The following is a 16342-nucleotide window of genomic DNA, read 5'->3' as shown; positions in this document are numbered from 1 at the left end:
ACTCTGTAAAAAAGAAATACTTAAAGTTCAGAGTATTTTGGGATTTTTATAAAAAGTTTGGTCAAAACTGATGCTCAAAATTTTGAAAATATTGGAATTTATATACATATAACAAATGATTTGGGTGTTTCTTGCACATTTTGGAGTGTTTTTTTTTTTTTTTTTCCTTGCACTATACCCTATTTTTTAAAAGTAGGATTTATTTGTAATTTTTTCTATTTACTATTTATTTTTATTTTTATTTTTATTTGTCTTTCACAAACAACGTAGAAAAACTAACCAAAAAAGACAACGCGCTTTGTTGCTCAATTGCTTGTTCTATTCGACAATTCTACGTTTCTACAACACCATTTTTCTTCTTCGTGTGAGGGTCGAGTTTCTGAGAGAAATTGATGAGATCACTGGGTTAATATTTTCGACTCGGAATCGGACGAAGATGGGGTGTTGTAGCAGCAAGAACGCCGATTCCAAAGCCACTCGGATTGCTCGCTGGCGATCAACAGGTATTGTAGCTCTGCGTGACTCCAAATTGAAGGTACCACCCAACTTCGTACTCTTTCTCTCTCTACAAATATATATATGTATGGATATGCATATGTTATGTGTTTTTGTGTGTAATTTCAGATGATTATTTGAGTGCCTATATATATATATGCGTGTTTTCTTTGTGTTTATTTATTTGTTTTTTGGCTTTGGGGCTTCTGGAATTATATGCACAAAATGCTAGGAAATTGGGTTTGGGGTTTATTGGAAAATGAGTATTTGGTAGAGGTGGAAAAAAATCGTATGATCAATACAATTGTTTAATTTGCATTACTGAGTACGGTTGTATATTTCTTAGTTGCATACGATGACTGGCTTTGGCTGTATCATGGTTTTTGTTCATTGACTTGTTTATTGTGATTATCATTACTATTTTTTCATGTCAGCTGCAATTAGCTTTCTGATCCAATCTTTTGTTTGTTTTATTTTTTATGATTATCTCGGATGAATGTCACACCAAAATTGTATATGCATGTTGTTCTTGTTTGAGGAAGGAATTTAAAGTTTAGTTGGTTTCGATGATCTTAATACTTTCCCAGGTGAGAATCTATTGTCTTTTATAGGTGTCACATTGTCACTTATGCGGCAAATTTGTGTAACCTGCAAAACTGGTTGTATCTTTTTATAATTTATAAGCATTAATCTTACAGATTATAATTATTGGGATTTTTTTTTTTTGCTGCTCACAGATTATGATTATTGGGAATTTTTTGGTTGCCCCTTGAATAGATTTGGAAGTGGTAATTGTGTTACTATTATTATTATTTTCTACTCCAAGTCAAGCTCCATTTCCAAAGCACAAGCTACTTTCAAAATGGGAAGTTACTTTAACTTGTGTTTGTTTACTTAAAATGTGCTCGTGCATCATCATGGATCTGATGACTTGGCAAGTGGTGATATGCCCTCAAAAGCGACTTCTATTGATTGTCTTTATAGAATTCTTTCACTTTTGGACTATATCATGTCATAGGAAGTTCTTGGCCTTTTCAGTTCTCATTTTCATCACAACCTCTAGGCTGTTTGTTTAGTTCCATTCTTTCTCTCTTTCTACACACACACACAAAAGACATATAAATATGTATGTGTATTTGTTTGTGTGCGTGAATGTGCATGCAAATAGATGGGAAGGTGTCTTGGGTCATGACTGGCCATTTGAGATAGGGATTGCTTCCCCTTTTAAACCAATGGACTTTGTTATATGATACCTTTTCTTACACATAATTTTGGCTTAAGATTTTGAAATCGTCAACTGAATCTTGGTTAGTCAGTTTGATGGTACACATAATTCAATTTAAGTGTTGATGAGCCAAAATAGAATCTCTCTATAGACGTAATTGGAGTTGTGATTTTGCTTTCTAACTGTTTGCTCTGGAATTTCGGTTGGGTTAATAATGTTAAATTTGATTAAAGTGCAACTTGGTAACCTCCCTTATGGACGACAAATAAAATGATTTGATAAAAAATGAATGATCTATATAATTTCATGAGTAATAGGGTTAGATTTTTCGGTTTGCTGGCAATCCTTCTCCAAGTTCCCCTTGGAAATATTTCGGCAATCTGATTATGATTTAGAAGTGAATGTAAAATAGATGACTGAATAGATTGGGAGACATTGTTTTCTTGCGTTTTGTTTTGTTTAAGTGTATTATCTATGAAACTTATGATGTACTGACTAGTTGTTTTTTAATGTAACAGACATTTCCTGATGAAGTTCTTGACCTGGACAGATCTGTACGAACTCTTGATTTAACACACAATAAATTAGGTAATTCTCTTTAGTTTCATAAACTACCTCATTGTACCTATTCCCTGTCATTCTTAATTGCATATGGAGATGATAATATTATCAAATGGTCACAGTAGAATAATGTGTGGCTACACTCATAGCTGTGCTTTTCTATTTTACACATTACCTTATTTTTTATTGTAGACTTTTAGAATTAGTCTAGTTTTAGTTGTTATTAATGGCAGTAACTTGCATGCTTGAGATGCTGGAGGCCATATGATCTTTTCCATTTGTACATGGGAATGAGAATTTTTTACTCCTTTTTATTGAACCTTGCTCTATATTTCTTTTTTAAAAATTGTTCTTTTGTTAAAGCTGATTTAGCATTTCGTTCTGCTCTTCTTCTGTAGTTGACGTTCCTATGGAGATCAACAAACTAATTAACATGCAGCGACTGGTAAGAGTTACAAGTTTGCATTTGTTTACCTTTATTATTGTGCCTTCCGAGAAGATACTTTTAAAATAATTTTTCTTGACTGCTAATTAGATGTTAATATAGTTTATATATATCTATATATATATATATATATTCAGAATTTTCTTGAATCCATGGTTGTTAAAATCCCAATCCGTAATTGCTAAGTCAATTTGAATCACATGAAGAATCGCTTGGAAGTAGAATTGGAATTAGGATTGTAGAATCATGTGGGATCATACAATCCTACCGGTCCTACTAAATCGTGTTGGTTTGTTCTTTTTTTTTTTTTTTCGGGATCTTTTTGGGCCTACACTTGGTGAAGAAATTTCTAGGTTTTTAAATATGAAGTCCAACACTTTAGCCTAATTGTATTTAAAAAGATCAACAAAAGAATAAAAAGCGTAGACCTAATTTCAAAGGCAGACAAGATCAGTTTCGAATTTCAAAGGTACGAGTCAAAACTTCCCCAATTTTCTCTAATTTTCTCAATTATTCTTGATTTTTTTTTTTTTTTTTCCTTCCTTCTTCAAAACAAAACAAAGAGAGCTCAATTTCCCTGCCTGTTATTTGCCCATTCTGAACAAAAAAGAGACTTTGTTTTTTCCCCTGTTTTGTTCTCCCCCTTAACCAAAAAGTCTTTCCAACAAAATTGCTCACATAATTAGGCAACTAAAATATTCTCTCTCTTTATTTCTCTGTTCCTCTTTTCTCTTTGTTTAGGCTTTGCCTTAATTGCTTCTATGAAATTCTGCTTGACTGTTCTGTTGGCATTCTTGCATAGAGGAAATCAAGAATTGGCTTCAAGTGCTTCTTATGTGTCTTACTCTCTTGTTATCATTCATTGTGAATTGAATTTTGCTAGAATGTTGATGATGTTGTGTTTATCCTTATTCTCTATTTATTTTTAATTTTTATACGAGTTTTATAGAATCTTACGATCCTACGATCCAGATCCTATGGACCCTCCACTGATCCTACGTAGAATCCCAATGCCAAAAACCTTGCTTGAATCAAATGAAAGAAACCTGAATTTATCTTGTATGATTCTTTGTTCCTGAATCACTACCATTTGAAGCAGAAATAAGCCCCTAATAATTGATAATTTGATGGTTCCCTCCAACTAGTTCTTGTAGGAAATAATCATATAAAAATAAATCTTCTAAAAATATAATTTTTTAGCTCTCAGCAATCAATTTTTTTTCACACACACTACAATTTTGGGTTCCCGTCAACTTATTCTGGAGTTTCTGAACCAGATTCCTAGTTTGGAACTTGGAAGTATGTTGTGTATCAAGTCATTCCTGAATACCTGAACTGTAACTGTGTTATCAGAGATTTTTTTGGTTTATTTGCTTTGGAAAGTTGACGTGTTAATTTTTCTGTAGATTTGAGAAGAATAATCATATAAGAATATTATCACTACTTTCTCAATCTCTTTTTTCTACTTCCTTTTAACTGAGGAGTTCTCTGCATTTGTTTGACTGAGCTTCTTGGGATATCACACCTGGGCATGCAACCAATTGTGGTTTGTGATCGTTAAGATATATATCTCTATATTATACTTATTGTGTTTTCATGTTATCAGAATGTGCATTTATGCATCTATGTACTTGGTAATAGTGTCGATGTGGTGATTGAATGATGTTCTGAGGTGACTTGAATACCTGATCGAATGACTCCCTTTCAGGTATTATCAGATAACCTTATTGAGCGCCTTCCAATAGACCTTGGGAAACTTCAGTCTTTAAAAGTTATGATGCTGGACACGAATCGAATCACTACCTTGCCTGATGAATGTAATTTTCTTCTTCTCCTCTAAGTAAGGAATTTCACTTGTAATCGAGTTAACTTTATTATTTATTTTTGTTTTATCGTTAAACTTTAAAACGTTGTTTCTTGCAAAGGAAGGTGCTTTACTTGTTTTAACCAGATATATTTTTACTGTGTTCAGTGGGCCAGTTGGTAAGACTTGAGCGGTTGTCCATCTCTGGAAATTTATTAACGGGTCTGCCTGAGACTATAGGGAGCTTGCGCAATGTGAGTAATTGCATCTAGTAACCATAGACCCTAATCATGTGTGGCTCTAGTCATTGTAGTTTAACAAGTAACATGCATGTATTCCATAATTCAGTGTCACTAATGAGGTGATCCGGTACTATGGTTGACTTTATAAAAAAGTTTTGTTCAAATTGCATTGCTTAATTTGTTATTAATTAACTTACAGCCAAATAATATTTTGTCAGGAGCAATATGAACATGAATTTTAAGAATATAAGAGCTTAACTGAGGCCCAGCTTTAGATACAGTAAAACGGAAAAATAGGATTCATGTGTCCGACCTCAAGTAGTTTGGAAAAAGGCTTTGTTTCTTCTTGTTCTTCTATTTAATCCTTTTTTTTTTTTTTTAATTATTGTTTAGGGGGTGGGAGGCTGGTACATAATTCTAAAAGCTCTCAAGTTTATTTAAGAATACTCTTTCCTTACCTTATGTTTAAGTTTGTGTGCGTGTATGTAAACTTCTTGTCATCATTATTTCTATTAACAATCTTAGAACTCTTTTATCATCTCATTGCACTTGTCTGATACTAGTCTGGCTTTGTGTTTCCCATGATTTGTGTGATTCTTTAGGATAATGCATGCTTAAGTACACAATATTTCTGTTCTTCTATTGTTGTCGATTGTGGAGCAGGGTTTTCAGTTGAACAATGTTAGGGTTGACGTAGGACTAGTTTAAAACTGTTTTTTGAACATTATGATTTCATTATTCAGAATTCTGGTTTAGAATATAAACGTTTATCTTGAATACTTTAGTTTTATAAATTAACATGAATTGTTTGACAATGCAGTTGGTGCTCTTAAATGCCTCAAACAACAAGCTAAAGTTTCTTCCAGAATCAATTGGAAGTTGCTTCTCTCTGGAAGAACTACAAGCAAATGGTAAATTTGCATCTAGCTTTTAATCATTCTGAATATTCATGTTTAAAGAAAACTATTGCAATTTACATAGTTTGGGAATTAGGAAAATATCTAACATCTAACCTCCTTTAATAAAGATTGTTATTTTACATTTTATGTGGCATTGGTGCTCTAGACAAACCCATGTGGCTCTTTCCAACACTTGTGTGCCCCTCAAGTTTTGTAGTTCACTTTGTCAATTATTCAGTCTTGGACTTGCATGCTCACACACTTGCGTATTTGATTGATAACTGAACTGAGCCAAGCTGAGCTTTGGTGTGTTTGAGCTCAGTTCAATATAGTGAAATAAGTCTTTGAGCTTGGCTCATTGGTTTGGCCCAATCAACCTTGTTTGCCCATCAATTTGTGTAGTTATATACACACACATATACAACTGTTAGATTAATGTGCCTATAAACATACCTAAAAGACTTTGAAGATGGATAAAATCGCCACCAGTCTCCACAATCTTGCCGTAATGCAATGGCGCTCGTGAATCAATCATTAGTGCTGGTATGTGAGGTAATACAAGAACCAAAGAGAGAGAACCTTCGATCTTTTTGTTGTTGCAATCGTGGAGTTGGATTGATTGTAGTTTGCTATCGGGTTACTGCAAGCAATGTAGCTCTTTGTGTGTAAGGAGAGAAGAACTTGATGGGCCATAAATTGGGCTAAATTTATGTAGACATGTGAATTGAAGTTATATTGCATAAGAAATTCAATATTTTGTGCGTTGAACATATACCACATCTAAACATTGTTAGACACATAAAACATGCCATTATAACCATGCAGTCCTCCTTTTAAGCGCTTGTGTGGTGTTTGTGTGGCAAGACTTCTATAGATGCTGGCAGGGCCTGACGTTATTTCCTTTAAGATTTTGTATGCAAAATTGTTTTTTCATTGCACTTGTCAAGTGTCTGTAGCATTTTACCCATTATATCTTACACAAGGGTTGGGCAACACAGTTCTGTAAATGAATGTTCAACTCCGAAGTCTTTTGATTTGGTGGTTACAGACTTCCTCACTTTAACCTCCCATGTATGCTCGGGTATTTCACAATTTTATGTTGCTTATTTTTTCAAATTGATGACTGCTCTATTTCAATGTCCCCTTTGTAACAGTTTCATGATGTTGCATCTAGGGCAGTAATAGGGTTATGACATTATTGTTCATCACAAATATTAAGTTTCATGATTGTTTGCTAGGTGGGTATCCTCTTGGGCTGTCAGAGTTTTTTCTAGATTGAATCTGTCTGTGGAGCTTCTTTGTATATCTTTATTAAAAGAGTAGTGCTATTGCGAGCGGATGACTGCTCTATTTCAATGTCCCCTTTGTAACAGTTTCATGATGTTGCATCTAGGGCAGTAATAGGGTTATGACATTATTGTTCATCACAAATATTAAGTTTCATGATTGTTTGCTAGGTGGGTATCCTCTTGGGCTGTCAGAGTTTTTTCTAGGTTGAATGTGTCTGTGGAGCTTCTTTGTATATCTTTATTAAAAGAGTAGTGCTATTGCGAGCGCGTGCTCGCAATAGCACTCACGAGCACCCTGTTTTTAGCCATAGGATGTGTTTTCTTGAGATTCGGAAACACTAAAGAAACTTCGTTTCTCTCTCTTCTCACGCCGTTTAACGCAACTTTCTCCTACGTCACTTTAGTTAATTTTTTTTTTATTTTTTTATGGGCTGGGTCTTCTTCTCTCTCCTCGCGCTCTCTCTCTCTACGTCCGCGAAACTGTCGTACAATCTGCCGGCCCTCTCCTCACCATACTCGGCTAGCTCATCTTCTCCTTCATCTGGTCCAAGTAGTGAGGGCAAACTAGTGGAAGAGAACCCCAATACATCCAAATTTCCTATTCTTCCCCTTCGTTCTATTTGCAGACCCAAAAACATTTTTTTCTCTCCCTCATCCTTTTTCTCTCTCCAGATTCTCCAGTCACACCTTTCATAGCAGACCCAATTTTCATCAGTAAGAGAAGATCCTTGTGAAAAGGGACGGAACGGGGAACGACAAAGGTGTCGGCACAAACTGAGAACTGGAGTGCAAAATCTGAAACTTGAGTGCCGGGCAACCCCGAACCGTAAGAAGCTTACCGGCGAGGAATTGCAGAGAGGTCCACGATGGCGTGGTTGGAACTTTGCACCGGCGAGCAAGGATTTGAACCCGCAGCTTGAGAGAGAAGAGCAAGGAACCAATTAACTTTACCGGCGGGGAATTGAATCGGTAAGGGCCCGTTTACTAACGCTTTCACTTTCTTATTTTTATTTTCTCTAAAAGTAAAATTATGCTTTTGATTTCTTGAACTAAAATAGAAAGTAAAATAATGTTTAATAATTATTTTTACTTTCAATATTTTGAAAGCAAAAAATAGAAAGTAAGTTTAATAATTTTAATTTTAATTTTGCTTTCCTAATCTTGTGTGTAAGAGATGGATAACAAAGTCATATAGATCTCCCTTAGCTTTGCTGAAGGGCTCTCCTACATTGCTCGTGCAACAGTGAGGAGTTTAAAGCATCACTACCTTGGTGATTGTCTTTCTTTGTTTACTCCTTGATCTGCTGATAGTATCAATGGAGGATGATCTGACAGTGCATTTACAGTCGTTTACTCTCACGGCAGAAGAAGATGAAGAGAGATTTATTGACGCAACAAAGGCGAGAGAGGGGGCGCGATTCTGTAAATTCAGTTTGGTTGGTAAATGGTTCTCCGAAAAACCCCTGAAATTGAGAATTTTAGGAAACGTTTTGAGTGACGCTTGGGAGTGCAAAACTCTCCAAGTCTACAAAATTAAGCCAGCTTTTATACAGTTCATTTTTCTTACTGAAGATGATAGAGATCGAGTTCTCAACAGTGGTCCATGGTGTTTTGATGACTATTTGGTGGCTCTCCAAAAGTGGTTTTCTGGAATAATAATTGATGAATCTCTGTTTCACCTTGTTTCCTTTTAGGTCAAAGCAATTGAACCCCCGCTGAATCTGGCTTCGGAGTTTGTGGCTCGTCAAATAGCTGCTGCTTTTAAACTCTGTGAGCAAGTTGAAATTCGAGATCTTGGTTGCGAAGAAGGCAGGTATACAAGGCTTAGAGTTGGAATAGATGTAACGAGGTCCTTTCGTCGCGGAGTGAAATTGAATCATGACGGTTGTAAGATCTGGGTTAATCTTCGCTATGAGCGTCTTCCTATGATTTGTTATTCTTGTGGTCGCGTCGATCATGAATTCCAACAGTGTGTTTGGAGAGGTCTTGAGGATCAACCTTTGGCCAAAGGTGAGCTGAAATTTGGATCTTGGTTAAAAGCTACTGGGTTTGTGGGTCGACTGAAAAAGGATTCACAGACATCAGATCCGTTGTCCTCTCCGACGACATCTCAGCCGGGAACTCTGGCGACTTTATGTCTTGATCTTTCTCTGAAGATAAGAGTGGCGAGAGAAGAGAGAAGAGAGAGATGTTATAAACAAGACAGCAACTCACGCACAACTTATTTGGGATGAACAGTGGCCCGTGTGGTAACAGTGTAGGAATCAATTTCCCGCTACAGTGCAGAAAGTATAGAAAGCATCAAAAAGTCACTTTTCACTTTCTTCATTAAAACTGATTTCACTTTCTCTTTTTAGAAATCAGAATCAATTTTATTGAACATAATTTTACTTTTATTTCTGCTTTTTTAGAGTTGGCAGTAGAAAATAGAAATTACTTCCTGTTAGTAAACAGGCCCTAAGCCAATTAACTTTCAGAATGGCGGTCTGTAGCTTGAGAGAGAAGAGCACTGTTAAGTGGCTTGAAAACGGCGAACAATACTGACTTTGAAGAACCAGAGAGAGCACCGGAACCGGGTCAGAGAGAGAAGAGGCCAGAGAGATAACCATATCTGTCAGGCGAACCACCGCACCAATTGAATTTTTTTTTTTTTCTTTTTTGGTCTCTCCTTCAAAACATCCATTCTAGATTCAAACTCATTCCAAAGTTGAAGACGCACTACAAGAAGAAGATGAAAAAAAAAAAAAAACCCATGCCCATGTGAACACAAACATCCAAGGTAGAATTGTACAGCCCCTTTAATTTATTCTCTCCCATCACATAAATTTCAATGATGAAGGGAGAAATTTGGTGAGATGGTGCACGTGGATTTGGGTTACTCCAGTCGGTGCTGGCAGGGCAGTGTGAGTATTGCAAAGAGCTTGAAGGAGGAAGAGAGCAGAGGGCCGCCGGTCATCAGAAGAGGAGTTCAAGAGGTCTTTAGAGAGTTGAGACAGCAGGAGCCAATTAACTTTACCGTTTTAGAGAGGTTTTTTTTCTTTTTCTTTTTTGAGAGAGACCCAGAAGAGAAGAGAAGAGAAGAGAGGAGGAGAAATAAAGAGGGAGTCATCTGCAGAGACGAAGAGAGAACAGTGGGTTTGTTGAAAGACATATGGAGGAGAGAGAATATGTTTTTTTTTTGGAAAGAGAGAATATGTTTTGCCGACAGAGGAGAGAGAAGAGGAACTGTGCTGAGAAAGTTGGGTTAAACGGCGTGAGAAGAGAGAGAAACGGAGTTTCTTTAGTGTTCCCGAATCTCAAGAAAACACATCCTATGGCTAAAAACGGGGTGCTTGTGAGTGCTATTGTGAGCGTGCGCTCGCAATAGCACTACTCTTATTAAAATTAACCTTACCTACCGGAAAAAGAAAGTCTTATGTCAGCTAAGAAATTATCTAATTTCCTGGGAGGTTTTTGCTGTAGCCTGAATGAAACCATCAAGACTTGCACCTATATGATTAATCAGAAACTAGATTAGATTTTTTATATCATGAAAGAGGAGAGCGATTGGCAATAGTCTAACGAGAGGTCCTTGTGCCTAAGCCTCTTTTTAACTTTGTTACAAAGCAGAATAGAGTCCATTTTTCCTTTGTGACAAATCAGTAGCGATAACTGATTAATGTGGCTGTCCTGAATCATTCTTATTGGATTGTGGATGACCTGAATAATTTTAGAGAAGTCTCTGTTTCAAGTAGAACCTCTTTAACTGCATGTATATCCCATTAATCTTGATTGCAATTTTGAGATTTAGCATCGAGACAGCAAGTCTCATATGAGTTTCTCTCTTGATGGTTACAAATTCCAGTGTTATTGCCGGAGTTGTTTATGCCTTCATTCTTCCATTTGACATACATTCTTTTTAGTTTTATTGCAAGAATTATGGATAAATTGCTTGATAGGAAAACTATTTCAACTTTCATTGGTAAAACATGACCCATGCCTTCTGAAACTTCAGAGGTTCGTATTGGCCATGAAATTTTAGAGATTAGATTGTTTGCTATCAACCTTGGTGATCAATTTATGATATTCCTCTCCTTTATTTGTTTTTCCTGAGATGCAGTGCTTGTTTATCTTTTTACCCCTTTTCTCACTCATTTTAATTATTGTGAATTTTTTTTTGGCAGAAAATTCTATTGAGGAACTTCCCTCTTCAGTTTGCAATCTTGTTCACCTAAAGTCACTCTGCTTAGACAATAATAATGTGAAACAGGTATTCAGATTTAAGTGTACCGTTCAAATCTTTTTCGTCCCCTTAATTAACTTGTTTCCCGGAATCATTTTATAGACGGTACACTTTCATATCTAAAATCTCCATGCATCTTCCTTTTGAAGTAATGTTGCAGATTTGAAGTTACTTGTTATTAGTTTATCTATATTTTGGATTTTGCAAGTATACTTGGGCAACAACACATATATCAGCTGCATTGATATTTTGGCATCTCTTGCTGTCCAGATACCTCCAAATTTGTTGAAAGACTGCAAAGCTCTGCAGAACATTTCCTTGCATGGCAATCCCATTTCTATGGATCAATTTCAGCAGGTGAGACACAGTTCCTTTATACATGGCTTGATGCATCTTTTAATTTTGGCGCAATTATTGAAGTCTGGTACTTTACCGAATTGGAATTTACCAAAATCTGCTTTCAGCTGGAAGGATTCCAGGATTTTGAAGCACGGAGGAAAAAGAAGTTTGACAAGCAAATTGATTCAAATGTGATGATCAGTTCCAAAGGCCTTGATGAGGGTGTTGATCTGTGATATTCTGCATTGGAAGTCCTTGAGGGTATATTCCACTCCACAATTTTTATTATTATTATTTTTTTGGTTAGGTAAGGTACTCACACTAGGGCTGCAACTTGGGCTGGCTAACCCAGCCCAACCCAACCCCAACCCAGAAATTTTGAAATTTGGGCTTAAAATTCACAAATCGGGCTCATGTTCGGATTGGGTTTTGTCAAAACCCAGACATGTTTGGGTTGGGCTCGGGCTCAACCCGAACCCAACCCGAAACCCATAATAAAATATAAAAAAATGTTTTTTTTTTTTTTTTTTTCTCCTCTCTCTCCTCTCCTCTTTCTCTTCCTCTCTCTTCTCTCTCTATCTCTCTACCGCTGTCCCCTCTACTGCCACCGCCGTCCCTCCGCCTTTGCCGCCGTTGTCCCTTTCCCTCTGCCGCTGCCGTCCCTCCGCCTTTGCCGCTTCCGCCGCCGCCGTCACTTCCAAAAATCAAAACAAAACCCATACATATAAGTTAGCAGTTGCAGAGAGAGAGAGGGGGGCAAGCTTGAGAGTTGAGAGATAGCGGCTGAAGCTTGCGAGCGGCGAACCCGAACTAGAACAGCGGGCGATGGAAACTAAGAGATATGGGTTTTGATTTTTTGAACAATTTGAAATGATATGCCGATATGGGTTTTGATATAGGTAATAGGTTTTGAACTTTTGATTCTTGCAGACAGATAGATAAACTGAAATATATGGGTTTTGAATTTCTGATTCTTGTAGATTTTGTAGTTTGCAATTGTAGAGAGAGAGAGAGGGAGAGAGTTGAGAATGAGACCAAGGGATGGAGGCGATTGGGGAGGCTGAAATGATTTGCCCTAAAAATATTTTGTTTTTTAATAGTAATATAATCAAATATATATAAATTTCCCAAAAAAAAAAAAATAAATAAATAAAAAAGAAAAACTCAACCCGTCAACCGACCCGACTGGCCCGAAAATATTCGGGTTGGGTTTTGACCATAACTCATGTTGGGTACAATTCGGCCTACCCCAACCCAACCCGATTCGGGTTGAGGTTGGGTTAGGACTGGTGAGCCAGTCCAACTTGCAGCCCTAACTCACACACACATTTAACAAATTGCCCACTATGAGGCTCGACCTTCTCACCTCCCCTTAGTGAAATTTCTTTTTGAATGCTTAAGATCTATAGCCTATTTTTTATGCGCAACCAGTTTATTTGTTTTCCTTGTTTTAGTTCAATAGTTTGTCATACAGTATTTAATCCTCTTCTAATCTAGTTTACAAAAAAATCTGTAAGGGAACTAAAATACCTCTTGGAACTTATTAGATATGTAAGTTAGATATGTAAGTTCTTTTTATCTCTGGTGGAAGTTTCTCTTTTACTCTTAACTGTTTAAATAACATTTAATGTGTTCTGAATTGTTTTCAACCTTTGATTCTATCTTTTGATAGCTCTTTTTTACCAAGGTTGTCAACTGGCTTATTCATTCCCTTGGAAAATAATCTGCATCAAGAACTTGCAAATTTTGCATGAATTCAAGATATATAACAGATGTTAGATTCAAAAGCTGTATTTCCTTTAATATTCCATCGATAATTGTCAGTGTCACATGATTGAATGAGGGCAGTAGCTGAAACCACATACACCACACACTGACGTGCATCCCTTTGCATCCATCCATAACTTTCTGGATTTTTAGCCTTTTAGCCATCTTGGCCAACTTAATTTCTGAAAGATATTATGGTAATACTAAGTGGTGGTTGCATTTACTTTTCATTGACCAAAAAAAAAAAAAAAAGGACCAATGGGCTGTGGGTTCGATCACTGTCTGTCGTGAATTAATTATTTCTATCCCTTTGCATTTTTTTCTTTATTATATATTATATCTATCAACTCGCTTCATTATTATTATTATTTTCTAATTACTTAATTTTGAAAACTTGAGAAGCGGCAGGAGTATGGTGATTGAGGCCCCATGAATGCAAGGGTGTCGTTTCTGCCTGCCATGAATTCTTTCAAGCCCTCACGGTGTGGGATGGAGTTATTTTTGGCTTACAAATAATATTGTATCCAAGCTTATTAGTCCGATCATATGTAAATGATGACTATATATTATGGCTGTTGCAATGCAGGATTATAATATGAAATGACTACTATACCCCTGTTACTTGCAGGATTATATATGAAACCACTGCTTGAAAACCTATTTATAGGTGTCTACTCTTGGAATCCTGTCGTTTGTGAGAAATTGTAACTTCTTACTCAGGCTAATTGTCTACAGTAATAAAATCAATTTAGTGTATAATCTCTTGTTGTTCTTTACCTTCTTTTTTTTTTTTTTTTTTTTTTTTTTGGGGTTCCCCGCAAGTGTTATTACTTATTAGTTGTCCATACCCTTGTTTGAATGCATTTATTACCTAGTAGCAGGTTGACAGCTGATTTTTAATTACTTAATAGCCTAGTTGATAGAGCGCTTAGCTCCCAAAACATGTCTACCCTTGTCGCAAAATAATGAAAAGTTTTGTTGAATTGAAGTGACATGTTGTTAAGGTTTAGGGGGTATGTAATACAATACTCCATTCCAAAAATAATGTTTATTTATTTATTTTTTTGGTTCCAAAATAATTGTTTTTTTTTTTTGTTTTTTTTTTTCAAATAATATATTTAACATTTTTTTATATATATCTTTAGAAATTAAAATTTCAAATTTGATCAAAATCGGAAGTCAGTAACTTTTCAAATTTGATAAAAAAAAAATCTCAAAAAAGATATTCTTTTTGACCCATAGTTGAGTGTTTTGCCTGGCATTCATATCACATGACATGGGTTAGTCATTTCACCATCATGAAATTAATGGGGTTTGGTGGTATTTCTCTATTATACCTCCCCTTGCTAAAGTCTGATAAATAATTGAGTGAAGGATATAGCACAAACAAAATACTTTTTTTTTTCGAAAGATCACAAACAAAATACTTTTTTTTTTTTTTTTCGAAAGATCACAAACAAAATACTTGAGAGTAGCATCTTTGCATTCAAATCTTCTTTGCACTTGTTTTTTTTTTTTTTCTTTTGTTAGTTTGTTTGTTATTGTAGCTGAACAATTGTATAAAAAGTTCTTTTAAAAAACTGAATATACGTGGTATTAAATATGTGTTAATAATAAATAAGATAAATTGCACTCACACCCTAAGTCACATAATATAAGAGCGAGAGCGAATTTTAGAGCAAGAGTATAAAAGCAGCAAAATTAAGGCAAAATTAAGTTATAAGCAGTGAGAATTTGAGTGAGAGTACGTGCGGAGTGTGAGAGCGGGAGCGCACCCGAAGTGTAAGAGTGACAACTGTTGAGAAAGATTATGTAATTTAGCTCACATACCCCGAACTTTCAATCAACACCACTCAACGGATGGTCAACTCACAAGTTTACATTGACACCCCTTGAAGTTTCAAAAGTTTGCACACACACACCCTCTAGAACTATGACACCTGAAGAAATGACCATTTAACCTTTTAAAAAGTATAAATTACTAATGTAACTCTATAAACTAAATTTTGAAGGACGAAAATAACCTTATTTTTCATTCTCCCTCTATCCTCACAGTCACCACCATCCTCCTTCCATATCTTCTTCCCTCCTCTCCGTTCTCTCTGTCCTCTCAACCTCCTACCACCGCCACCCCAACAATAGCCGCCACATCTTACCACCATACCCTCTTCATTCTCTCGAATATACACACACAAACAACCAGCAAAAAACCTCTTTTTTCAAATTGGGCTTTAATTTCGATTTTATTTTCAATTAATTCTCAGTTATAGGGCAAAAACTCCTACCTAATAGAGGGATCGGTGCCGGTCTGTGATGAGAGAGATAGGGGTGGGAGGATATCGATGGCTAGTTGTGGTGGGTTGTGCTCACCGACGACATGATCGGCGTTTGCAGCGGCGATGGCAATAGTTTTGACGTCGGACATCGCATCGTCATTCTTCTCTTCGCTTGGAGGCGTCTTTGGTGTGGTGGTGGTTGTGGTTATGGTGGTGGTATGTGGGTGTGGCGGTAGTTGCGGTGGTGGTAGTGTGCAGCGGAGAGGGGTTTACAGAATAATATGATGAGGGTTATTTTTATCAATTTACAGACCTGAGGGTAAATATGACTTTTAAAATTTCAAAATGTGTCAATGTAAATTTATGCGTTCGTTTGCTGAGTGACGTTGATCTAAACTTTAAAAAGTGTGTGCAAATTACCCTAATAAATTTGGTAGGGTTTCTATTTTTTTTTTTTTCATTCGCCGGGATGGCCCAACTCAACATAGCATCTTTCCTATTTCATTCGACGACTTGCTAAAAGCAAAATTAATGCATTGATGCTCTCTTTCCCGGTTGCCATCAAGTGAAAATGTGGTTAGTGGTGGTCTGTGTCACCCAGGTCTGTGTCACCCATCAAAAACTTTACACAAACTTATTTGGTTGCAATTTTTTTCAAAAACTGTTTTTTATATATTATTTATTGCCTTTTACCCTTTTCCATCCCATGTCTTTCTCTTCTGATAATTGTTATATTGTGTATGGAGCACATAATAAGAGCAATTCACACTTTGAATTT

At 36.2% G+C, this 16342-nt stretch overlaps 1 protein-coding gene across 3 annotated transcripts; it reads left to right on the top strand.

Moving 5' to 3' along the window:
- Nucleotides 1-275: 275 nt before the first annotated feature.
- LOC132282907 (plant intracellular Ras-group-related LRR protein 7) lies at nucleotides 276-14047 on the top strand. 3 transcript variants are annotated; one of them, XM_059784731.1, is made up of 10 exons: nucleotides 276-535; nucleotides 2239-2308; nucleotides 2680-2726; nucleotides 4435-4543; nucleotides 4699-4784; nucleotides 5593-5683; nucleotides 11124-11209; nucleotides 11453-11539; nucleotides 11647-11782; nucleotides 13697-14047. In XM_059784731.1, exons 1-9 carry the CDS (start codon nucleotides 437-439, stop codon nucleotides 11755-11757), a joined length of 786 nt encoding a protein of 261 aa, XP_059640714.1. In that variant the 5' UTR covers nucleotides 276-436; the 3' UTR covers nucleotides 11758-11782; nucleotides 13697-14047. The 3 variants fall into 3 exon arrangements, with proteins under 3 accessions (XP_059640714.1, XP_059640713.1, XP_059640712.1); XM_059784730.1 differs by having other exon boundaries at nucleotides 13691-14047; XM_059784729.1 differs by having other exon boundaries at nucleotides 13688-14047.
- The last annotated feature ends 2295 nt before the right edge of the window (nucleotides 14048-16342 follow it).

The sequence above is a fragment of the Cornus florida genome, unplaced genomic scaffold (genome assembly GCF_030987335.1).
Source record: "Cornus florida cultivar Cherokee Brave unplaced genomic scaffold, ASM3098733v1 CherokeeBrave_3.0.0_Hap2_Chr11, whole genome shotgun sequence".
Lineage (NCBI taxonomy): Eukaryota > Viridiplantae > Streptophyta > Magnoliopsida > Cornales > Cornaceae > Cornus > Cornus florida.
The sequence above is the reverse complement of the archived record's forward strand: the minus strand, read 5'-3'. Positions and strand labels throughout refer to the sequence as shown.

Bases quoted from the DNA above. Each gene is read 5' to 3' on its own strand.
- LOC132282907 (XM_059784731.1), top strand. From the start codon at position 437: ATGGGGTGTTGTAGCAGCAAGAACGCCGATTCCAAAGCCACTCGGATT. The intron at 2,727-4,434 runs GTAAGAGTTACA...ACTCCCTTTCAG, and splicing joins TAATTAACATGCAGCGACTG to GTATTATCAGATAACCTTAT. The intron at 4,785-5,592 runs GTGAGTAATTGC...TTGACAATGCAG, and splicing joins CTATAGGGAGCTTGCGCAAT to TTGGTGCTCTTAAATGCCTC.